Raw genomic sequence first — 25,025 nt, forward strand, 5'->3', positions numbered from 1 at the left:
ATTACTCAACTTCGTGTCTCAGTTTCCTCATATACAAATTGGGGATAGTGGGAATATCTACATTATATGTTTATGAGACTAAAATAAAAGGCATTTATAGCAGTGCCTGCCACAGTAAGCACACAACAAATATCAGCTTCTTTTTTGTAGCTAGTGTAACTTCACTGCTTTGAAAAACAGGTCTAATTCTATAGATTTTTTTCACATTCTTAAGAAGTGCTAGGATATGTAGCAGGTGCAACCAAACCCCAATCTAGACATACAGTCAGCGAATGTCCTCTCAAAATGGACATTCCCTCAACCAGTGTACTTCCCTCAATCAGTCTGTCTTCACTTTTGCACTGGCAACTATACTCCAAAAAGGTATCTCTCATGCCTGTCACCACATATAAATGTAAATTTCAGTTTCAGTGGAAATTTACATCTATACATCCAGACTATCAGATGACAGATATAAGCTTGGCAAACTTACCCTTTGGAATCCTAACATGATCAGCTCAGTCCTGTCTCACTGCCTATCCCATAAAAGACCCTCTAAAGTTTAATTCCAGCTCTCTGTTCTTCCCTTTAACAGCATAAATAGGCTGGGCAGGGTGGCTCATGCCTGTAATCCCAGGACTCTGGAAGGCCAAGGCAGGTGGATTGCCTGAGCTCAGGAGTTCGAAACCAGCCTGGGCAACATGGCAAAACACCGTCTCTACCAAAAATACAAAAAAGTAGTCTACCATGGTGGCGTGCACCTGTGTCCGAGCTACTTCGGAGGCTGAAGTGGGAGGACTGCTTGAGCCTAGAAGGTGAAGCCGAGACTGTGCCACTACACTTCAACCTGGGTGAGACAGAGTGAGATCCTCTCCCAAAAATAAAAAATATAAATAATCTCAAGTTTGACTTGCTTGAATCCAAAATTCTCTCAAGGAGGAGAGCCTGAAAACCACAAACAGCATTTTCATTTCAAAATTGTTAATGTTTCTATTAAAAGTGTTTGTTACTTAAAATGTAATACAGGACCGGGCGTGGTGGCTCATGCCTATAATCCTAGCACTTTGGGAGGCCAAGGCAGGTGGATCATTTGAGGTCAGGAGTTTGAGACCAGCCTGGCCAACATGGTGAAACCCCGTCTCTACTAAAAATACAAAAATTAGCCAGGTGTGGTGGCAGGTGCCTGTAATCCCAGCTACTCAGGACACTGAGGTGGGAGAATTGTTTGAACCCGGGAGGCAGATGATGCAGTGAGCCAAGATCGCTCCACTGTACTCCAGCCTGGGTGACAAAGTGAGACTCTGTCTCAAAAAGAAAAAAAAAAAAAAAAGAAAAGAAAAGAAGATACATATGTATAACTTACCCGTATTTATACACTCCAAATACAACCCACTGCAAACTTTGGGTGTATTTCCTCCCGAGTACAGCTATACAGTAGAGCCTAAGATACTTCACACAATTGAAATCAGTTGATATACAATTTTATATTCCACTTTCTCATGCTGCCAGGTTATTTCCCCATCCCATCAGAAGTTCTTCCAAAGCACAAAAACAATATAAGTCTGCCAGAGCACCCTTATCAAACTTGCTACACAATTACTAGGAATGCTAGGAAAGATAGGTCTAAAGGTTTTGATTCTTTCTTTGGTTCTGATCTTATGTTTTTATGTAAAAATATTCCATATAATCCTAATGTCCGTAATTTAAAAAAAAAAAGAAAAAGAAAACCCCAGAATCTCAGGTGTGCTAAGCTTTAAGTCCAAGTATTTTGGCTAATGCTATTGCTGTATAATACAGCATAATTACACAGCTCCTTCCTTTGAGCACCTCAACTTGTCCTACAAGTACTTCCCAGCAGTATCATTATCCCCATTTTACAGATGACGATGCTAGTACCGCAGTGATGTGACTTGTCTAAATAGGAATTATCTGGTTACCAATGCAGAAACAGAACCAAAAACTCCTAATATTTACTGCAAAATTACAGATCTAAGTTAGGCTCATGAGTGCATTATAAAGAGCAAATGCTAGAGGGAATTCTGATCGTTCTGACGTGACCCCAACGTGAGTTTTGGAATACTGTAGTGATCTAAAGACATCCTCCCAGGGCATGCCAGTAAATGTATCTAACCAGCACCTTTTGTCCAGTGATCTCGAAGCAAGTTTTGCAGACACTAGCACTGGATGGCCCATTATCATGCTCCAAAATTACAGGTGGGAAAACTGAGACAAAGGAAATTGAAACACACGTCCCCAACAATCTGCGATTAGCACAGGACTAGACTCTTCCTCTCACCTCACCGCACCCCAAGGGGAGCCAAGTAGGCAAAGCTTCCATGTGGACTGACAAGGAGAGTGAGGACTTTACTGCCTCTAACAGAAAGGAAAAATTTACTAGGAGAGAAAAGTAGGGTGGGAAAATGAAAGGAGGACCGATTAGAAGCCAGAGATAGAGTAAAAGCCAAATCTAACCAGAGCCAGAGAAAAAAAATCACAATGTAAGATCTGCACGTGAGTCCGGTGGGATATACCAGGTCACACATACAATGATGGCTCAGGAACTTCTAAAGTGTTTTTCAGGAGCTTAGAGGCCTTGGTATTGGACATCCCAGTTATACAATTCCCGGTTTGATTGGGTCAAACCTCTAAACTCTCAACATATAAAATGTCTTTGGGATTATTCACCCAAAACACAGAGAATGGCAGTATTCTCTCCCATCCTCATTCAAGCACAAAAGCGAAACCACCCTGAGAATTTAACTCCTTTTACTAATGTTAAGAGACTTCTCCATCCAGTCCATGGTCTCATATTCTCTAAGCCAGAAGTTAAAATTAAGAACTTCAGAATGTGAAGGCAGCCAACACTACTCATCTCAAAGTTACTAATCTTAGCATTCAACACAGATGAGGCAGGAAGGCTGTAGAATTTGCTAAACCAGACTAAACCAGACTACTGCTGGCGACAGAGTCGAGACAACACTGAAAACACAAAGGCATTTAGCTCAATGACAACAGCTGGTGACATGCACATCTAGAATACTGAAATGGCTATGACTTCTTACCTCACACCTTGGTATTTCTGCATGAGTTTGTAGTTCTCTCCTCCCAAAAGTCAAATATGAGTTAATGACATGTCACAGTAGGAAAAGGATTGGGTAGGTGCAGTTTCAGTGGAAATTTACATCTATATATCCAGACTATCAGATGCCAGAAAAACTGTTTCCCTCCCCTTCCCTGCTCATTTTAAAGGTCCTATTTACCAGAACACAATGAAGGTAGTAAAACTATGGTAAGACAAACACATACTTACATATTTTCAGTTTAAAAGGTGAAAGTACACAGAGGTAACTTCCATTTAGCTCACTCCCCTAAGTCATTCTCCTTGTGGATTTCCTCTTTACAGGCCTTAAGGTGACTTGCATCATGTTCACGCCCAGGGTGAAGTGTATCATCACCACCTGCAAATATTTCTAAATGGGATCAGTTCTATTAATAACAATGACTATTTCTAAAGGCAGTAATAAGTAAAATAGGGTTGTTGTAGCAAACTTAAAACTCACACCAGCAACCAGCAATGACCTTTAAAGAAACTTTTCATCTAATTAGAGAAATTTATTCAAGTCAAATATTTTAAATGAGGGGGCCGAAAATGAGAAGGAAAGCAAAGAAGAGATGAAAAACTAGGGAAGGGGAGTAGGAGGTGATCAAAAAGTACTCATTTTTAATATCAGCCATTTAGATGTGCACCCTCAAAAGTCATGGCACTGGCCGGGTGCAGTGGCTGACACCTGTAATCCCAGCACTTTGGGAGGCCAAGGCAGCTAGAGTTTGAGACCAGCCTGACAAACATGGAGAAATCCTGTCTCTACTAAAAATACAAAACTAGCCAGGCATGGTGGCGCCTGCTGTAATCCCAGCTACTCCAGTGAGGCTGAGGCAGGAGAATTGCTTGAACCCAAGAGGCAGAGGTTGTGATGAGCCTAGATCACGCCACTGCACTCTAGCCTGGGCAACAAGAGGGAAACTCCGTCTCAAAAAAAAAAAAAAAAAGTCATGGCACTCTTCATTTAGTGAATAATTGAGAACAGAACAGATAGACTCCCCACAATCTACAATTTTAATTAGTCTATGATGGATATCAGCCTTAGATGGGAAATGAAAAAATTAATGAACAAAAAGCAAGCCTATTAATTGATTATTTGAGGGGTGTGAAGGAATTGTGGTTTTCTTTTTTAAAGCAAAAGTTGACTTCTGTGACCTTTTTTTTTTTTTTGAGACGGAGTCTCGCTCTGTCATCCAGGCTGGAGTGCTAATTTTTGTATTTTTACTAGAGATGGAGTTTCACCATATTGGCCAGGCTGGTCTCAAACTCCTGACTTTGTGATCTGCCCACCTCAGCCTCCCAAAGTGCTGGGATTACAAGTGTTGGTGCCGTGAGCTGCGCCCAGCCAACTACTGTGACTTCTAAAAGGTGAATATTATAAAATTCTAGCTTAACCAATTTCCCTCTGCTTCATCGAATTTTGGACATTTGAACTTCATAACAATTCATTTTTGTTTTGTTTCGTTTTGTTTTGAGACGGAGTCTGGCTCTGTCTCCAGGCTGGAGTGCAGTGGCGCAATCTCAGCTCACTACAACCACCGCCTCCTGGGTTAATGAGATTCCCCTGCTTCAGCCTCCCGAGTAGCCGGGATTACAGACATGTGCCACCACGCCCAGCTAATTTTTTGTATTTTAGTAAAGACAGGGTTTCACCATGTCGGCCAGGGTGGTCTCGATCTCCTGACCTCAAGTGATCCACCTGCCTCAGCCTCCCAAAATGCTGGGATTACAGGCGTGAGCCACCGCGCCCGGCCTGAACTTCGTAACAATTCAAAAGGGATGTTGGGGCCCAGGACACACTACCCCAAAATATGACTGTAGGAGATCAGAATATGCCACCCCAAAATATACTTCCTTGGCATATTTTGAGCTGGGTATTCTGTGAAACTGCAGACACCAGAGTAGACAAGAAAAGCTGTCCTTTTGTAAAAGAAATTTGCATCCATAAAGGAAGTCTACATTAGTAAAGTATCTGTACTAGGATTAGGACTGCTCCAGACAACTTTTATTACCTGAGAGACTTTATCCCCAAGAGCAAGACAATCTTTATTCACCATATAATTCTTCCCCTCATCCTCCTTTAACTTGTGTGGCCACCACCCCACCAAAAACCTCAAACCCTAATTCTTTTCTTAGCTCAGTATACAATATAAGCTTCAATCATGCAACCTGCATTACATTTTGTGGGACTCTTGTGCAAACATAAGTATAAATAAAATGACATTTTCTCCTGTTAGAGTCTACCATGTGTCAATTTATTTATTTCTTCCCCTCCCCTGCCCAGAGATGGAATCTTGCTCTGTCACCTAGGCTGGAGTGCAGTGGCGTGATCTCAGCTCACTGCAGCCTCCACTTCCTGGGTTCAAGCAATTCTCATGCCTTAGCCTCCCAAATAGCTGGGATTACAGCCGTGCACCACCACATCTGGCTAGTTTTTGTATTTTTAGTGGAGATGGAGTTTCACCATGTTGGTCAGGCTGCACTCCAACTCCTGAGCTCAAGTGATCCACCAGCCTCAGCGTCCCAAAGTGCTAGGATCACAGGCATGAGCCACCGCGCCCAGCTATCTAGTGTCAATTTAAATCATGGCCCAGCCCAAAGAACCCAGAAGAATGGGGGGAAGCCATTTTTCCCTGCTATATAGCTTCTGGTGCCCAGTGTGGAGCATCCTTCACTGGCTGGGACACTACTAGCTCCAGGACTGTTCCAGCTGCAGGATCCTGAGACCCTGACAAAACGCCAGCTGCAGCTAAGACTTTTTACCACATTGGGCTCCCACATCTATGCCTGCAGAGTCTGGTCAAAGCAAGAGTGGTAAGAGTCTCTTTGTCTTTTTCCCTTTATCTGTATAATCCCCATTAACTTATAGCTGAGGATGCTCTATAAGCTTCAATCATCTGACTCTTCTTCGAGTCACCAGTGCATAAGAAAATACAATTTTTTTTTATCTTGTTAGTCTGCCTTATGTCAATTTAATTATTGGCTCAGTCAAAGAACCTACAGTAGAGGAAAGCCATGTTGTGTTCCCCTACAGGGATAATTATTGATGGAGGTGCTGATTACATTCAGGAAACAGAAGCACACTCATAAACTTTTAGTTGGTAGCAACAGAACACTCCCTTCCTCAGGTCAAAATACACACCCGCTAAGAGTTCCCTTTTGTAGCTCTTCCCAACTGTTGATACTTTGTACTGACAATACTAGTAAAGGCATCACAAAAAGTTCTTTCCACCATGTATACTTAGATGCAAAACAGTTCAAAAACCCAAAAATGTCAAACTAGTCAAAAAAAAATCCAAATTAAAAAATGCAAAAACTAAATATGATTGTTAGCATTTTCTTATTATTGTGCACTATTTTCATAGGCTCAGGCTTCCATAAAAAGCATGTGCATTCAACTATACACATCAGAAATAAAATCATTAATACTTTCTTAGTGCATTCCAATTTTACTTTTTTCCTGTCTTCCTCTGCCGAAGGAGCCAAAATGTGTATTTCCCCACACTATCACAGGAAACAAAACAAGGGAATTCCACCTAAATTGAAGGATGTCAAATTCCCAGGCATAGCCAAGCAGGATGTCAAAGGTCATGCCCCATATCTGACCAGCCCAAAATATTATTAATATATTTATAGCTAGAATGAATAACCATAAATCCAAAAGCTTTAGCCTGAGGAAAGATAGAAGGGGCATTAAAAATTAAGTTTTCTAAGCCTACATGGATATGCTGTCCTAGTAACATTCAGGTTCATTTGCACAATAAACATGATCTAACAAGTCATTATGCTCTAATCAACAGCCGTTGATGTGATGTGCCTTGTGCAGGTCTGCGGGAAAGTGGCTGCTAACTTGTTTCAGGCCAGAGTAACAAGATAGCAACCTGAGAGAGCAGGGACGTCCCCTGGAGAAGTAGGCTTTTGTGCAAAAAGCCCATCACAAACCTTAAGGTTTAATAAAAGTCAATGTCATTTTAAGTGAGTCTCAGCAAGCCACACAGAAACAAGCCTCATAGGGCACATGACTAAGTGGAAAGGGGTTGTCTTCATTTCAAATCCGAGGAGTGTATTCACACAGTTAAGGATCACAGACAATTCTGTCTTGAAAAGAATCCTTCTGATGCATTACTCTAGAATCTGAAGTGTTTTAAGTTCTCATTTTATCTCTCTGACTTAATTACTTCTTCCTCCCAATACCCTTTAAAATGAATTCTCTAAGAAAATGGGGGGTGGGGAGTATAAATGAGGCTTAATTGGAGGCCCCCAAGTTGTCAATCATGACAGAATTGATGACTTCTGTGGATGAAAGTGTTTTCCTTTTCCCTTCTTGCCATAAACACAGGCGGAAGTCATGGTTAGTCTAAGAAACATAACCATCAACAGTTTGTCTTTGATTAAAATGTGTCCCTATTTTCATCGCAAAGGAAATTATTAAGTAGGGTCCTCCTATATGTTCAGCATTTTACATGACCCAAGATCATTTACATCGTTCAATGAGATCACAGAGCACAATAATTATTTTAATTTTTTTCTTAAAAATATAATGTATAAGGCATACAATCAAATTAGGTAATAAATTCAGAAATTGACTCACTTCAAACATATACCCTCCAATTGTGAGGAAGGAGAAATTCACCATAAATTATGAGCTCCATCTGTACTGATATATTCCCTTCATTTTATTCCACATTCCCCATATTCTCCACCTCTAGTTCAGAATAAAGCAATCACACCAAAGAATGCAATGGCACAAACTTTAACATTCAAACTATTACAGGAAAGGGGTCCCAATCCAGACCTCAAATGACAGTTCTTGGATCTCCCACAAGGAAGAATTCTGGACGAGTCCCTAGAGTAAAGTGAAAGCAAGTTTATTAGGAAAGTAAAGTAATAAAAGAATGGCTACTCCGTAGACAAAGCAGCCCCGAGGGCTGCTGATTGCCCATTTTTATGGCTATTTCTTGATGATATGCTAAACGAGGGGTGGATTATTCATGCCTCCCCTTTTTAGACTATATAGAGTAACTTCCTGACTTTGCCACAGCACTTGTAAACTGTCATGGGGCTTGTGGGAGTGTGGCAGTGAGAACAACCAGAGGTCACTCTCGTGGCCATCTTTGTTTTGGTGGGTTTTAGCCGGCTTCTTTACTGCAACCTGTTTTATCAGCAAGGTCTTTATGACCTGTATCTTGTGCTGACCAACTATCTCATCCAGTGAGTTAGAATGCCTTAACCGTCTGGGAATGCAGCCCAGTAGGTCTCAGCCTCATTTTACCCAGCTCCTATTCAAAATGGAGTTGCTCTGGTTCACACGCCTCTTGACAAAACTACTTTTTAAGAGGTTTGAATCTCAATTAAGCTGAACAGATTAAGAATGTTTATTTCTGAGTTAGGCACCAAAGGAAGGACAGTAGGCTAAAAAGAGATCACAAAGAAGGGCAGTGACACCCTGAGGGTCCACTCCTCAAGCACAGAGACAGGCCGATTCCAAGACCAACCTAAACACTCAAGAGCAGGCAGGTAATTATTGAAGCCTGTGACAATCATGCTTTTTAAATTGTTATTTTAATAATCTGGATTCTGCTCTTGTTTAGCTTTGGTTTTTGTTGTTGTTAATTGTTGTTGTTTTTTGAGATGGAGTCTCACTCTGTTACCCAGGCTGGAGTGCAGTGGCGCAATCTTGGCTCACTGCAACCTCTGCCTCCTGGATTCAAGCAATTGTCCTGCCTCAGCCTCCCGAGTAGCTGGGACTACAGGCATGCACCACCATGCCCAGCTAATTTGTGTATTTTTAGTAGAGACTGGGTTTCACCACGTTGGCCAGGCTGATCTCAAACTCCTAACCTCAAGTGATCTGCTGACTTCAAGTGATCCGCCAACCTCAGCCTCCCAAAGTGTTGGGGTTACAGGTGTGAGCCACCACGCACTGCCTAGATTTTTTTTTTTTTTTTTTTTTTTTTTAAGAAACATGGTCCCAGTGTGTTGCCCAGCCTGGACTTGAACTCCTGGGCTCAAGGGATCCTCTGGCCTCAGCCTTGCGAATAGACAAGACTACAGGCACACACTACTCTCTCTGCCTGGATGGACTCTGCTTCCTTTTTATAAAAAGTACGTTATAGGTACAGTTCAGAACACTGAAAGTATCAAAATGGCACTTAAAGAAATACAAAGCACCTTAAAGAAATACCCAGAATTACTGGAATATAATTCCCTAGGAGAACCACTACAGAGCACAGAGGTCACAGCAGGGAAAGTATCCACTCCAAAACCAGAAAAGAGGATATCAATAACATCAAAACATGCCTAATTACAGGAATCTTTAACCCTGATAAATTTCCTTAGCATGAATTTTTTTAATTATACCAAATAACTTCAAAAGAGGAAAAAATAAAAAAAAACATTTTGATGACCTCTGAAATGTAGTCATCAACTGCTAAATGTTTAAAAATAGTGTTTTATCATCATCAGAAAGACTTCATGTTAATACAAATACATGACATACAAATATACATCTAAATATACATTATATTTATAACATAAATATACATCTAAATATACATCATATTTATAATATAAATATAACATTATAAATAAATTCAGGTCCTACAAAATTCATTCTATCTCAAAATTTCACAAATTCAACAAACTGCTCCAGGCACACCGGTAACAGAAGAGACTGGGAGTATGGGAATCTTTCAAATTCAACCTATGTAAATGTCATAATGGGCCACTGAAGAGAAAATTAAATCCTAAAAGGTTTAAGGGGAGAGACCAATTCAGTCATACAGATTGAAGAACTCTCAGGGTAGGATGATCCACAGGAAGCTTTCCCATTCACCACATGTAAATTTCATGATGGCCTACATACCTACCCATCCAGAGAGAAAAGTTTCCAATGCAACCAGCTTGGTGCCAAGTACACAAACAACCCCAATTGATATTTACAAGTTTTGCAAGTTCCCCTCTCCTCCCTCCCCACTCCCCGTTTAGGAGGTAGCCCTGCAGAGAGAGAGTTCTGCTGCAAACAGATGAGGTAACTGTAATTCAAGAGAGCCCACTTTCTCCTGTATTCAAATCACAGTATAGTATGAATGATGGCAGGCTGAAACCTACTGGTGTAACAAACTGGTGATTCTTTTTTTTTTTTTTTTTTTGAGTAGGAGTCTCTGTCACCCAGGCTGGAGTGTAGCGGCACGATCTCGGCTCACTGCAACCTCTGGCTCCCCAGGGTCCGCCAACACGCCTGGCTAATTTTTGTATTTTTAGTAAAGACGAGGTTTCGCCATGTGGCCCAGGCTGGTATCGAACTCCTAACCTCAGGTTATCCACCCGCCTAGGCCTCCCAAAGTACTGGGATTACAGGCGTGAGCCACCGTGCCGGCCCAAACTGATGATTCTGCAAATTAAACCTCACAGCTCATGAAGGCACATCATCTCTGATACAAAATTATGGTGACTGAACATACCTATCTTGATGTTACTTATGCAACTCTATCCTGAAGGTTAGAGAAGAGAAAAAACCTTTTTCATGTCAAAATAGAACAATAAAATCCACATTGCGACCGTTACTACCTCAAGAATCTGCCAAAATAAGAGCTTCTAGCTAAACCATATGCAAACCATTTCCTTTGACCTTGCTTCCAAGCAACCAAAATGTCTCAAGTATTTGACGTTTACTTGTATGAACCACTCCCAAATATTTATGTGGTTATTTTGCTTTCAAGCTTTGAAGGACACAACATTTACAAGCCTGGGAATTAGGTGATTCAATTACAATTTCTCTCTCCAAACTAAATTTGAAATCTAAGTGCATCTCTCTTTTTTTTTTTCTTCAAGACAAGAGTATTGCTCTGTCGCCCAGGCTGGAGTGCAGTGGCACAATCTCGGCTCACTGTAACCTCCACCTCCTGGGTTCAAGCCATTCTCCTGCCTCAGCCTCCCGAGTAGCTGGGATTACAGGCACGCACCACCACGCCTGGCTAATTTTTGTGTTTTTAGTAGAGGCAGGGTTTCACCATGTTGCCAGGCTTGTCTCGAACTCCTAACCTCATGATCCATCCGCTTCAGCCTCCCAAATTGCTGACATTACAGGCACGAGCCACCACGCCCAGCCTCTAAATGCATTTCTTTTCAGGTACAGAATGCAGGGTGCCTTTTCACTCTCACCCTTGCCACTGCTGCAAGATGAAGACCCTCTCATTCTGTGCTGGGGATTCCTCACTCAAAGAGGGGTTTTCGCTCAGCCACTTGCATGGCAGGCTTCTGAGCCTGGTACCCGCAGAGGAAATGCACTAATTTTTTAATTAAAAAAGGAAAACCAATATGAAAGGAGAGGGCCGAAACACTGAGGAGACAAAGCCCAGTGCCTCCCGGCCTCAGCTAACTCTTCAGAATACCAAACCATTGAAGAAATCTTTATCTTCCCACATAATGCAAACTGGTTTCCCTCTTCCTCCTTTCCTCATTAGGCCCAAATAAGACTTAGGAGGATTAATCATGCGCATTGGCTTTTTTACTGCAGTTACAAAATACAACCACAGAGGTTCCCTCCCTTTCCTGATGCCAGGTTCACGTAGCTACTTTCAGATTTTTAACTGAGCAAAAACCCAGCCCCTCACCAGTAAGTACTTTGTAAGTACTCACCAGTACTTACAAAGGCAGTACTATAACACCTTCAAGATGGGGAAACCACGGTTTTAAACAGAAACACATATTTTCCCTCAACATGGATGCTTTATCATATCTCTAACATAGTAAGAGTAGAGAGTCACAAAACCATGACCTATATTTTCCAGACTGTTAGAACAGCAATTGAGAAAAACTGTTTATCCAAGAAATATCTTTAATGAAACAAAAAAGAAAAAAAGCATACAAGGGAAGCCCTCTCTTCCACCCTCTTTCTCATCACAGTTTTGCCTTAATCAGATAAGACAGGTAGGGGTTCCAGGGCTGTTAAGCTCATGGGGTATATCATTAGGACCAGCTCTGTAACTGGAACTGCTCAAAGAATGAATGACATCTTTATTAAGACAAACATCATCTGACCAGGCTCGGTGGCTCATGCCTGTAATCTCAGCACTTTGGGAGGCTGAGGTGGGCGGATCACAAGGTCAGGAGTTCAAGACCAGCCTAGCCAAGACAGTGAAACCTCATCTCTACTAAAAATACTAAAAAAAAAAAAAAAATTAGCCAGGCGTGGTGGTGGGCGCCTGTAATCCCAGCTACTCAGGAGGCTGAGACGGAGAACTACTTGAACTCTGGAGGCGGAGGTTGCAGCGAACCGAGATGGTGTCACTGCACTCCAGCCTGGGCGACAGAGCGAGACTCTGTCACAAAAAAAAAAAAAAAAGAAAAAGAAAAAGACAAACATCATCTAGGGAGAAAAATACATCAACGCAGAAAAAAGATTTTCTTTTTAGGTCTCAAAGATCTGTATACAAGATGCTGGAACCAAGTCACACTGAAAAAGTTGACAGCCTGGAAATTTCTATATGTGGCTGGCCAGAGATGTATAAAGGATACAGTGGGGCTTACTGGAGATAATAGCACTTCCCAGATGAGGGGTGCTGCAGTGTAGACCAAGGGGCCACGACACTTTAGAGGTGGTACTGGCCTCTGAGAAGGCAGAGGTCTCTAAGAATTAAAGAACTCCTATGACTTAAGGTCAGTAGAGATAGGCTATCTTGAAAGAAATGATCTACCTCCCTTCCCTGAGGGAGATAAGAACCCTCAGGGAACCCTCCCTTCAAAATTAGAACAAAGATGAGAATGGAGTTGAAGGATGAAGATGTTTTATATAATATCTTTACTTACAAAAATTAAAAGACCAAAGATGTGCTGTAATTCTGAACTTCACTGGATCTACAAACATCAATAGTGGTCGGCAGGGTGTGGGGGCTCATGCCAGTGATCCCAGCACTTTGGGAGGCCAAGGTGGGTGGATCACTTGAGGTCAGGAGTTCGAGACCAGTCTGGCCAACATGGTGAAACCCCGTCCCTACTAAAAATACAAAAATTAGCTAGGTGTGGTGGTCTCTACTATTACAGGTGTGCCTGTAATCCCAGCTATTTGGGAGGGTGAGGCAGGAGAATCGCTTGAACCTGGGAGGCAGAGGTTGCAGTGAGCCAAGATTGGGCCACCGCACTCCAGCTTGGTGACAGAGTTAGACCCCATCTCAAAAAAAAAAAAAAATTAGACTGGCCAGTTCCATATTATTTCCTAGTTGGTTTTGACTAGTTTTGCCTGACATCATTAACAATCATGCAAGTGTGAGATCCTGGTGCGTCTGAAAGCTATTTTCTCCACGTGGAAGGTAACTTAGACATTTAATAAAACCTCATGGTAGTGGGCTTTTTCATTTACTTTTATTTAACTGTCCCCCACCCCTCATCAGCAGTGTACCTTTTAAATAAAATGTCTGCTTCTATAGGGATAAATATATTAGTAAAATAGTTTTCTACATTTCTTTTTTTTTTTTTTTTTTTTTCGCAGAGTCTTGCTGTCGCCCAGGCTCAGGCCGGAGTGTCGTGGCATAATCTCAGCTCACTACAGCCTCCACCTCACAGGTCTGAGGCATTTTCGTGCCTCAGTCTCCCGAGTAGCAGGGACCACAGGCATGCACCACCACCACTGGCTAATTTTTTGTATTTTTAGTAGAGATGGGATTTCACTATATTGGCCAGGCCAACTCCTGGCTTCCAGTGATCTACCCACCTCAACCTCCCAAAGTGCTGGGATTACAGGTATGAGCCACCGCGCCCGGACAGCTCTCCTCAACACTTGCCATTTCTAAATGGCTGATGAGTGTTATCTAATCTACAACTGTGCCTTCTGATGTGCCACAATGCCATTTTTACTGCATAAACCTTTTGGTTCAACATGAGCTAGTCAGACTCACTCCAAGTACACTTAACAGTTAATACATTCAGTCCTATTGGACTGTAATGGTGTCAATTTTGCATTTGGCCTATCCAAATTTAACCTCCTCTGGATCTACTGAAATATCCCATTATAATCTTCATTCTTGCATTTGGGTTAGTGGGAAGATAATTATTGCAATAAGAAAGCCATCAAGGATATCTAATATTTAGCTAAGGCAATATTAGAACTGACATTTACATTTTGAAGTATCTTTTCAAGCCAATATAACCTTCCCTCATAATTGCCTTAAGTATATTTTGAAATTGCTGACTTCAATTCAGAATTTCTCATTTTTCAAAAAAGCAAGACTTAATTTAATAGTAATCTTTCTTTCTTTGAATCACTCTGCTACCAGGACACTGGGCCTCACTGAAGTTAATTTTAAAGAACAGATCAAGCAAAAAGCTAAATACATTGTAAATGCCAACTATTCACATTAAGTCAATTACATAATCTGTTCTATGTATTGCCAAATTCCGTATGTCAGTTTCAAAATCAACTGCAGTACACTGGCTATAAATTGCATTCCATAGGTCTCCATATTTACACAAGTGTGTTCCTAAGTAGTTGCATTTTAAAATTGTTTAATGTAATCATATTTTCATAATTTCTTATTTGGCAAAAACAAAGATATCATTTGATAAATTTGGTCTATAACACAGCATTATTTTCATAATATGTCCTTCCTACCTACACTTTTCAAACTGTGTGTGTATTTCACATGCCTATCACTCTGAGAAATTTTTTTTTTTTTTTGAGACCGAGTCTCTCTCTGTCGCCCAGGCTGGAGTGCAGTGGCACGATCCAGGCTCACTGTAAGCTCCGCCTCCTGGATTCCCGCCATTCTCCCGCCTCGGCCTCCCGAGTAGCTGTGACTACAGGCACCCGCCACCACACTTGGCTAATTTTTTTCTGTCTTTTTAGTAGAGACGGGATTTCACCGTGTTAGCCAGGATGGTCTCAATCTCCTGACTTCGCACTCAGAGAAACTGATGCTTCCCATATTTTCAGGCCTTTATGAATGCCAGTCCACCATCCCAAAAATATATCTTGAAAATAAGATGAACTAATGAACAGAAAGATGTGCATTTACACAGATATATGATCAAGCAAGCATAATGAAATGTTATTAGTAGAAAAGGTAGTAGAAATTCTTCCAATTTTGCTGAATGCTTGAAAATTTTCATAGCGAAATCGTAAGGGAACAATCTCCCATCCTTTTTTTTTTTTTTTTTTGAGATGGGAGTCTTGCTGTGTCGCCCAGGCTGGACTACAGTGGCGTGATCTTGGCTAACCGCAACCTCCGCCCCTCCAACCCCCTGCCCCAAGTTCAAGCAATTCTCCTGCCTCAGCCTCACAAGTAGCTGGGACTACAGATGCACGCCACCACACTCACTTAATCTCTTCTATTTTTAGCAGTGACAGGGTGTTGCCATGTTGGCCAAGCTGGTTTCTAACTCCTGACCTCAAATGATCTGCCCACCTTGGCCTCCCAAAGTGCTAGGATTACAGGCATGACCCACTGTGCCAGGCCCAATCTCCCATTTTCAATGCCTGGTTCAACGGCCAATACAGAACTTCATTTTTCTCTAAGACACTTAACTCTTCCCACTGTATATCATAGTTACTTACACATTGCATCTAGTCTTCCTACTGGATCTATGTTTTGAGTCATTGCTACCACTCAAAAACACCTAGCACATCTTGTACACAGTAATTATTCAACAAATAAATGGGAAAAAAAGGACTCTGACAATCTGTTGAAAATAATCACTGTTCTTTAGTTATACTACTTCTTAAATTATTCTCACGATACAGACTGTGATATTCTCAACACACAGGAAGCTGAAATATAAAAGACCCATGTTTCAAGAAAGAATTTTTTTCCTAACAACATATTTACAATGTAACTGAGAAGCCAAGACATACAGACATTAAAGTTAAATTATATATAATACACAGCAGCATGAATTAAAAGATTACCAGATATTCACTCAGAGGACAAAAATTCCTCTGGGTAGGAGCCAAGATTGGAAGTTGGTGAACTGACTTGAACCTTGCACACTGAGCAAGATCTGCTGAATTTCGGGGCTCAAGATGATCTAAGCTCTGGGGACAGGAGCGTCTAGGCCTGAAATACTAAAAGCTAAACGAGGGGAATGGTTAGCGGGTAGGAACGGAAAGTCTCAACAGACCCTGAGAAAGAAGAGTTAACAGACTTGGGAACACTAAACACCAGGAGAGTGCTCAAGAAGACACCAAGGTTTGAAAACTAGGGAAAGAACTAACTAGACCATTAACCCAACTGGGGACCTTGAAATGAGCCATCTGAGGGCAGGCGGAAATACAGTATGTTCAGTTTTAGACATGCTGGATTTGAGATAAAAGTGGGACCTCCAGAGCCTTTAGGTAACTGGATACACAAGGCAACAGAGAGTAAGTTACCTAAGAAAATACCAGAGAAAAAGTCCACAACTAGTCCTGAGGTATACTTATGAATGAGGATAGGAGAAGGAAAAATAAGCGAACCAACTGGAGAAGCCAGATGGCAGGAGGACCATTGTAATGGAATCCAAGAAAAGAAACGATTTCTCAAAGCAAAGCTAAGAAAAGGAAGACGTGGCCGGGCGCAGTGGCTTACGCCTGTAATCCTAGCACTTTGGGAGGCCGAGGCGGGTGGATCACAAGGTCAGGAGATGGAGACCATCCTGGCTAACACGGTGAAATCCCGTCTCTACTAAAAATACAAAAAAAAAATTAGCTGGGCGTGGTCGTGGGCGCCTGTAGTCTCAGCTACTCAGGAGGCTGAGGCAGGAGAATAGCGTGAACCCGGGAGGCGGAGCTTGCAGTGAGCCAAGATTGCACCACTGCACTCCAGCCTGGGTGACTGAGCAAGACTCTATCTCAAAAAAGAAAAAGAAAAGAAAAGAAAGACTTAGGCTGGGCCCAGTGGCTCACGCCTGTAATCCCAGCACTTTAGGTGGGCGGATCACGAGGTTAGGAGTTCGAGACCAGCCTGACCAACATGGTGAAACCATGTCTCTACTAAAAATACAAAAATTATCCAGGTGTGGTGGCACGTGCCTGTAATCCCAGCTACTCGGGAGGCTGAGGCAGGAGAATCACCTGAACCTGGGAGGCAGAGGTTGCAGGGGGCCGAGATCACGCCACTGCACTCCAGCCTGGGTGACAGAGCAAGAGCAAGACTCCGTCTCAAAAAAAAAAAAAAGAAAAGAAAAGAAAAGGAAGACTTAGACACACACCCCCAACTCTCATAAAGAGTGCAGCTTCAGGGATCATCAGAACAAAAACCAGAATTGGGGGCTACATAGGCTAATTCCCTAAACAGCTCTCCCTTGATTTTTTTTTTTCCTGTAATGAATATGGCTTGAAATAAAGGACACATTTTGAACTTATGTCCTTATTAAAGTAATAAGTGAGGGTAAAAATTCACTAAATTGTATGATGAGGAGCTGCAGATTTACCTTTTTAGTAGTATTCGACTTAATATCAAAACTAACTTGCTTTTTTGTTTTCCTTTTTCGTTTTTATCAAAACTATACAAAAATGGATGAAAGAAAAAAAAAGTAGCCCAAATGCCTGCCAAGTAGCAAGAATAAGTCAACCCTAGATTCAACTATTGGCGGTGCTTAACCTACAAGTTGATAAACCACAGGGAGAAGACGGAGTAGAGTAAACCGGGATGCTAATGAATAAAGCAAGTTTTTAAAAAGGCTGAACCATATAAAATAGCCAACATGCAAAAATGTGTTTTTCATGTTTCCTATGTTCCTTAGAAGACTACAAATAACAAGTAGTAATACCTACAAAAGAATTTCTGTGCCACTGACTTGATTTTTGTTCATCCTCATCAGCAACTGGCAAAGAGGAAGATGTCTTCCACACTTTAAGTATTTGTACACAGCATATCCCTTAGGCATCAAAATACATACTTTTTCAAGTACATGTGGTCTTCTGTTTCACAGCTGAGGAACACCACCAGAAGCATCAGAATTCTTTATGTACCAAGAAAAGGTGGTTGGTTATATGACCCCAGGGAGATCCTGGGGGGGCTGGGCAAGTCTCTGCAAGTTGTTGCTACAAAGGCAAAGGCAAATCTTGAACTGCAGGGAAGCAGACCAACTCCCACACAATTGAAAATTCTGCCTTCCCCAATCACTGTGTGGTATTTACACTGCCTTTCCAAGAGGATCCCCAAAAAGCCCCAAAGCTACAGCACATATAGGCCAAAAAAATGGCTGGGTAAATTCCCATGATGCCAGGGAACTGGGTAGTTTCCAAGGGCAGAGTGTTCCAGAAAAATGCAAATCATTCAGGCTTCCCCAGAGAAATTCCAGCCAAATACAGCTGCTATCTTAGAAAGCCTAATACAAAATTGCAGTTTAGATGCTTGGATGAAGGGGCTAGAAGCACAAGGACAGGCAACATGTTTACAGTCTGCAAGGCATTCTAACTTGCCACTGAATATTCTTCCCCCTCATCCCATTTCGTATCGCCTCGGAGAAGATTCCTTGTGTGTGCGGAGCATGAAATCTATGTGTCTGCTGCTAATGTGATACCTTTTCAGCAATTTTGGGATCTTGAAGACCTTTAACTTTTTTCAAGTTTACATGAGAATTAAAATGCCTTATTTTCAATAGTCAAGTGTTTGTCACTTTAAAAAAAACTAGTCCATGAGCAGTGGCTCGTGCCGATAATCCCAACTATTCGGGAGGCTGAGGTGGGAGGATCACTTGAGCCAGGGGCAGGCAGAGGTTGCAGTGAGCTGAGATCAAGCCACTACACTCCAGCCTGGGCAACAGAGTGAGACCCTGGCTCAGAAAAACAACAACAACAACAACAACAAAAATGAGAATCATTCAAAAAGAGGCCACTCTTCTCGCCATCCCCTCAACCAAGGACATGCCACAAAACCATGCGTAAAAAGTAAAGTTCTTGGGAGTCTGAAATGAAGTATTCCAATTTGGCATCTATTTTGGAATTTCTGAACAAAATGTTTTAGCTCTCAAATAGATTCAGGTAACTTTCAGCCTTTAATAAGATGCTACATTTAGCTGCATAACCCCCTCATCCATTTTAAATTATTTCTTCATTATCGCTTCCCCAAGTACATATACAGGATTATCAAGGCTTTCTTCTTTTTTTTTTTTGGAGACAGGGTCTCCCTCTGTTGCCCAGGTTGGAGGTCAGTAACGTGATCTCGGCTCACTGCAACCTCCGCCTTCTAGGTTCAAGTGATTCTCCTGCCTCAGCCTCCCGAGTAGTTGGGATTATTGGCACGATAGCTGGGACTACAGGCACCTGCCACCACACCCGGCTAATTTTTTGTATTTTAGGAGAGATGAGGTTTCACCATGTTGCCCAGGGTGGTCTTGAACTCCTGAGCTCAGGCAATCCGCCCACCTTAGCCTCCCAAAGTGCTGGGATTACAGGTGTGCGCCACCACGCCCAGCCTATCAAGGCTTTCTTTAAGGTAATTTCAGTGACAATCCAGAAGTAGGGAAGATGTCTCAGATCCTCTAACCACTCGGTCTCACCAGGATTCTCTAAATCAAATGTGACCATGCAACAAAAAAGCAGCCATCTTTCTAACGGGATCTCTGGAGCTGGTTCAATTACTCACCTATAGATTATACCCAAATTACAGAATATTTATTTCAAAACATAAGGAAATCCACTGTCAGTTCATAGGCCAAATAAGAAACATCACTCCCAATTAAAGATTTATCTTAAAAATAAAAAGCTTTGGGGCCAGGCACGGTGGCTTACGCATGTAATCTCTGCACTTTAGGAGATCAAGGCAGGCAGATCACGAGGTCAGGAGTTCGAGGCCAGCCAAGCCAATATGTGAAACCCCCTCTCTACTAAAAATACAAAAATTAGCCAGGCGTGGTGGCACGTGCCAGTAGTCCCAGCTACTCGGGAGGCTGAGGCAGAAGAACTGCTTGAACCTGGGAGGCGGAGGTTGCAGTAAGCCGAGATTGCGCCACTGCACTCCAGCCTGGGCAACAGAGTGAGACTCTGACTCAAAAAAAAAAAAAAAAAAAAAAAAAAAAAAGATATTTATCTTTAAATCAAAGAGGATACCTCTAATAAAACAATCTAAAAATTTATTTAACAAGAGTTAAGTGGTATAGTCAAAGTCATTCTTTTAACCTAAAGTGTTCCTAATAATATCAAAAGAGTCAACTCAAAACTGCCATTTATTAAAAAAAATCGGAGTTCAAACTACCACTTCCCAAGCTTTAGAAGGCTTTCTATGTGAGAAAACAGGTCATGGAAATGAAGTTTCATTATTTATAAATACTGCACTAGATTTAGAAGATCCCGGGTTTTCCAAAAGTCTTAGGTTCCACTTTGTGTGTGACCTTATAGCAATTCTAGCCAATATTAAAACAAGTGTAAGACATTTAACATACCATCCCCACAAACACAAAATGCATATCCTTCAAATATAACCAGCACTTAACTATCTAAAGAATGACATTAAAAGTTTTTGAATTCATTAACAGTTTTCCAACTAGTTTGTCCTATGCAAATGACTCAAACTTTCAGGCAGGCCCCAGGAAGCGGCACACAAGAAACTATTTAATTAAAGATTCAGCCTAATTCCCAGTAGTAAATCACAGGAAATATTTTGTGCCAAAGCAACTTCTCCTCAGTCCTAAAACAGTTAAGTTTTGGTTGCTTTGCATTTAAAAACTGGATTTAAGTTAAAATTCATAGTAAAATTTCTCTTTTATGACTCTTAGAACAGGAGTCTTTCAGATCTGAGAGTGAAACTTGGTTTTAACAAGTAACTCATTTTTATGAAACTAACCAAAAGACTAGTTATGAGTTAGAACAGCTCAGGTTGTTTCTTTTCTTCTTAAAATACCCTTTTACTCAAACTGAAAATGTACTTGCTGCAATCAGACTTAAACCAACTGACATTACACCTGAAACATTTACTCATTTGAGAAAGGCAGCCTACTCCAAAGCAAAGCCCCATTAGGCTCCCACTGGGAGCTGCCCAAGGGCCTCCAATTCCAGACAGATAACAGGTCTCCTAGCTCTGGCAAATAAATTTTAAAAAAAAACTAAATTATTCTTGCATTTTTTAAAAAATCAGAACAAGAACCTGATAAAAATGGTTGTAAAGATGATTTAACATCAGAATCTATTTTTTAAAAACCTAAATCTTAAAAAGTGTAAGCATATTCCTAGTTTAAGACTAACACTCTGACAATGCCATTTGAGACGCAAAACTAAAAATATCCCAAAACACTGCCTTTATCTTTAAAGAAAGGCACTCCAGCAAGTTGAAGTAGGTTGTATCCATTTCCAAGGACTAAAGAATGGTGTAAGTACACACTGTACTTTGAATGCAAAAAAAAGGGGGGAGGATTTTTTTTTTTAAATGGCTAATACTCTGTAACAGCTGAAGTGGAATTGATAGATGAGCAAGTAAGTCAAGTACTTAAATTCAAATGTTAAGTAAAACAAGATTTGGCAGACAATTTCGATTTTGTGACTTAATAGAATATATGCTGAACTTAACGGTAAGAAGGCACTTTACTTTTTTGAAACACTTGGTAAAATTGCATGTAATGCCTGGTAATGAAGCGATAAGTGATACCTTTACTCTAAAACACACTTTGGAAAAAATAAAATGAATCTTGAATTCCTTCTAAAGGAACTTCAATATGGTGTGAGTAACTTAACCCTTTTGACACGCATTAACCACAGGGATGACATTGTGTGTAAAATAACCTTGGTATTAACAACTGCGCAGCAAAGACCAATCTTTATTATGCCGTGGAGTCCAATATGAGAGGCGAAGAAAGGTATGTTTTAAAAAGGTGTTTAGCTCGGCCGGGCACGGTGGCTCACGCCTGTAATCCCAGCACTTTGGGAGGCCGAGGCGGGCCGATCACGAGGTCAGGAGATCCAGAACATCCTGGCCAACATGGTGAAACCCGGTCTCTACTAAAAACACAAAAATTAGCTGGACGTGGTGGCTCGTGCCTGTAATCCCAGCTACTCGGGAGGCTGAGACAGGAGAATCGCTTGAACCAGAGAGTCGGAGGTTGCAGTGAGCCGAGATCGCGCCACGGTACTCCAGCCTGGCGACAGAGCGAGACTCCGTCTCGGAGGAGGGGAGGGAGGTGTTTAGCTCAACTAGACAGCCTTTACAGCAATTCCGCCACCGGTGACAGTGAGAAACTGTCAGCTTGGGGAGGCCGCGCCACGACTGGACCCCGCCCCCGGGAAGCCTCCCCGGAGCCGAGGGCCCCCGGGCCTTCTCCTCGGAGTCGGGAAGTGCCTGCCCCCACGCTAAGTCTCTCCTGGCCACGCTCTGAAAGGCAAAAATGGCAAAAATCCTCCTTCAAGGCACCGCTCCCTCGACGCGCACCGCCACTCCGACTCCCTCAAAACATTGGTCGCAAAGCCCCCCCGCCTGGTCCTCCATGCTCAAGAATAGGGTGGCAAGGCAGGAAAAGACTCACACATCCCAGCCCCCGGCCCCTCAGGGCAGCCTCTGTGTTTCTAACTAAAAGCCTCCTACCAGGGGCAAGACCAAGTTCGGGCGCTTCCCCGCATGGAGAAACGCTGGCCCCACGGCGCCCGGCCCCGACGCGCTGGCCCTTTAAAGGCGCGGGCTTCCTGCGCCCGGGGCCCCTCCCACGCCACCGCCACCGCCACCGCCCGCGCCCGCCCCCGCCGAGGGTCACACTTGAACTTTAGCTCGCCCCGCGCGGCCAGGCGCCGGCGCTCCGCAGGCGGTGGCCGCCCCTTCGCACGTGTCGGAGGCACCACCTCGGGCTCGGGACGCCGGGCCCCCGGCACTCCAGGCCACTCCGGAGAAAACCAAAACAAAGCAAAATGCGCACCGCCTCCAGAAACTGCCCGACCGGCCCTGCACCGTCCCCGGCCGGTCGCGCCCTGCCTGTCCCCTCCACCTGCAGCCCGGTCCCGGGGCAGCGAGGCTCCGGGGCCCCTCGCCGCGCCCTCCCCCGCCGCGCCCGGCGGAAACAGCTCCGCGGCGCGGCCGGAGAGAACCCGCCCTCCCCCCGCGGAGGTCCGGGAGGGAAGGGGCAGCCGAAGCAGTCGGCGCGGGCCGGGGGTTGCCGCTCCCAGCGAACCCCTTTCTCCTTTCACTGGCAAACTTTTCGGCCTAGCTCTGACGTCCACTTCTTGGCGCACTTTCTTTACTTAGTTCCCCAACGAGCCCCTTTCCGCGTCCCACGCGAACTCCTGACTGGCGCGCACGCACACCTACTGCCGTCCCCGACCGGACCCAGGCGAGGCCACTGCGACCACCGCTTCTCGCCCGCCCTCCTGGGAACGCGCTGCCCTCCTGCTCCGCACCTTCAGGCCGAGCAAACCTGCACAGCTGCGCCCTCGCCTGACCCACCGCGCCCCTAAGGTCCGGCCGCGCGCCGAGTCCACTCACCTTCCAGCCCGCCGAGCTGTTGCTGTCACCCTTATCCTTGAAGTAGGGCACGCTCTTGACCATCCACTCGTAGATCTGCGACAGCGTGAGCCGCTTCTCCGCCGAGCTCTCGATGGCCTTGGTGATGAGGTCGGCGTAGGACAGGTTGCCCCACGCGTTGCGGCGGGACGAGCTGCTCTTGCGCGGCTGCCCCGCGAGCGGCCCAGCGGCGGCGGGGGGCACTGGCGGGTGCTGCGACAGCGGCCCGGGCGGCGGGGGCTGCGGTGGCGCTGGGTGCAGGCAGCCCGCCTCCGGGCCCTGGAAGTCCCCGCACAGCCCCCCGGTGGCGGCCGCGGCGGCCGCCGCCGCCACCGCCGCCGCCACGGAGCCGGGCGCCTGCGGGAAGTCTTCGCTCTCCTCCAGCAAGCTCAGGTTGCTCATGAAGTCGGCGCTGACAGCGGCAGCCGAGGCCGAGGGCAGGCCCGCCGCGGCGTCGGGGTTGGCAGCCGCGCTGCCCGACGGTGCCGGGCTGGAGGTGGCCGAGTTGGACTGGCTAAACTCCGGCCTGGGCAGCGGCCAGGTGCACGAGCGCGGCCGGGGCAGCGGCTCGAAGTCCGGGTCGATCTCCACCACCTGAGGCGCCTCGGCCATGGTGACCCCCGCCCCTCCCCCAGCCGCAGGAGAGCCAAGAGGGGGAGAACGCAGCACTGGGGGCGGACGGGGAGGGGGCGCGAAGGGACGGTCCGAGATTTGGGGGAACGAAGCCGGTGCGGCGAGCGGACGGAAACTGGGAGGAAGGCGCGGCGGAGTGGAAGCGCGAGCCCAGAACTTAACTTCGCGGGGCCATCCACATCGAGGCTCCTCGGGGTCCGCCGCACGGACTGGACGGCTGGCCAGAGCCGCCGGGCCGGGGCAGAGCCTGCGCCGCGCTGCAGCTGACAGGGCCGCGGACGGAAGGACGGACGGACGCCGCGGGCCGCTTGCTCTCCCCAGCGGCGCGCCCGCTGCGCTGCTGCCTGTTGAATGTGGCGGCTGCGGCAGCAGCTGCTGCGACTACCAGGCCGCCCGACTTACGGGATCTGCCGCCGCCCCCCGCCCGCGGCGGCGCGCGCGCCGGCCCGCCCCTGACCGACAGCCCGCGCGGCCAATGGGCATGCGGCACCGCCGCCCGGGCAGCCAGTGGGCGCCGGGCTGGGTGGGGCCCGGTTTTCCACGGGGAGGCGGCGGTGGGCTGGTGGGGGGTAGTGGGGTGTTTTTCTCTTTCACACACTCACCTCCTTTTTTTTTTTGGATCTCTATTATTTTCTGGTAATTCTCGAGTGTTTCTGTGATTCTCTCGCCGTCTCAGTGTTTTGATTGCTAGGAAGCAAACCAGCGTGGAGGCGGCGGCGACACTTTGTTTACTACGGAGCAGCAGAGCCGAGTACTCGGGAAGCCCGGGTGGGAGGAGGCGCTCGCTGCTCCCTGACCTCCGCTGCGGGCCGAGCCCGGCGGGCTGGCAGGGCAGGGGGCCGAGGGCCGGGGGCGCGGGGTGGGCGGGCGGAGGCGGCCGCGCGGAATTCTACTCAATCACTCCCTCCTGGCTCCAC

The 25,025-nt window shown here is 44.8% G+C and overlaps 1 protein-coding gene across 1 annotated transcript in view; it reads right to left on the minus strand.

Annotated features, from left to right (window-relative positions):
• Positions 1-24,516, minus strand: part of FOXO1 (forkhead box O1) — a 110,517-nt gene extending 86,001 nt beyond the window's left edge. Inside the window, exon 1 of the mRNA XM_522749.9 lies at positions 23,458-24,516. Coding sequence (XP_522749.3) covers positions 23,458-24,087 — 630 coding nt within the window. The 5' untranslated portion in view covers positions 24,088-24,516. The remainder of the gene's footprint in view (positions 1-23,457) is intronic.
• Between the last annotated feature and the right edge of the window lie 509 nt (positions 24,517-25,025).

Source organism: Pan troglodytes, chromosome 14, assembly GCF_028858775.2.
Source record: "Pan troglodytes isolate AG18354 chromosome 14, NHGRI_mPanTro3-v2.0_pri, whole genome shotgun sequence".
Lineage (NCBI taxonomy): Eukaryota > Metazoa > Chordata > Mammalia > Primates > Hominidae > Pan > Pan troglodytes.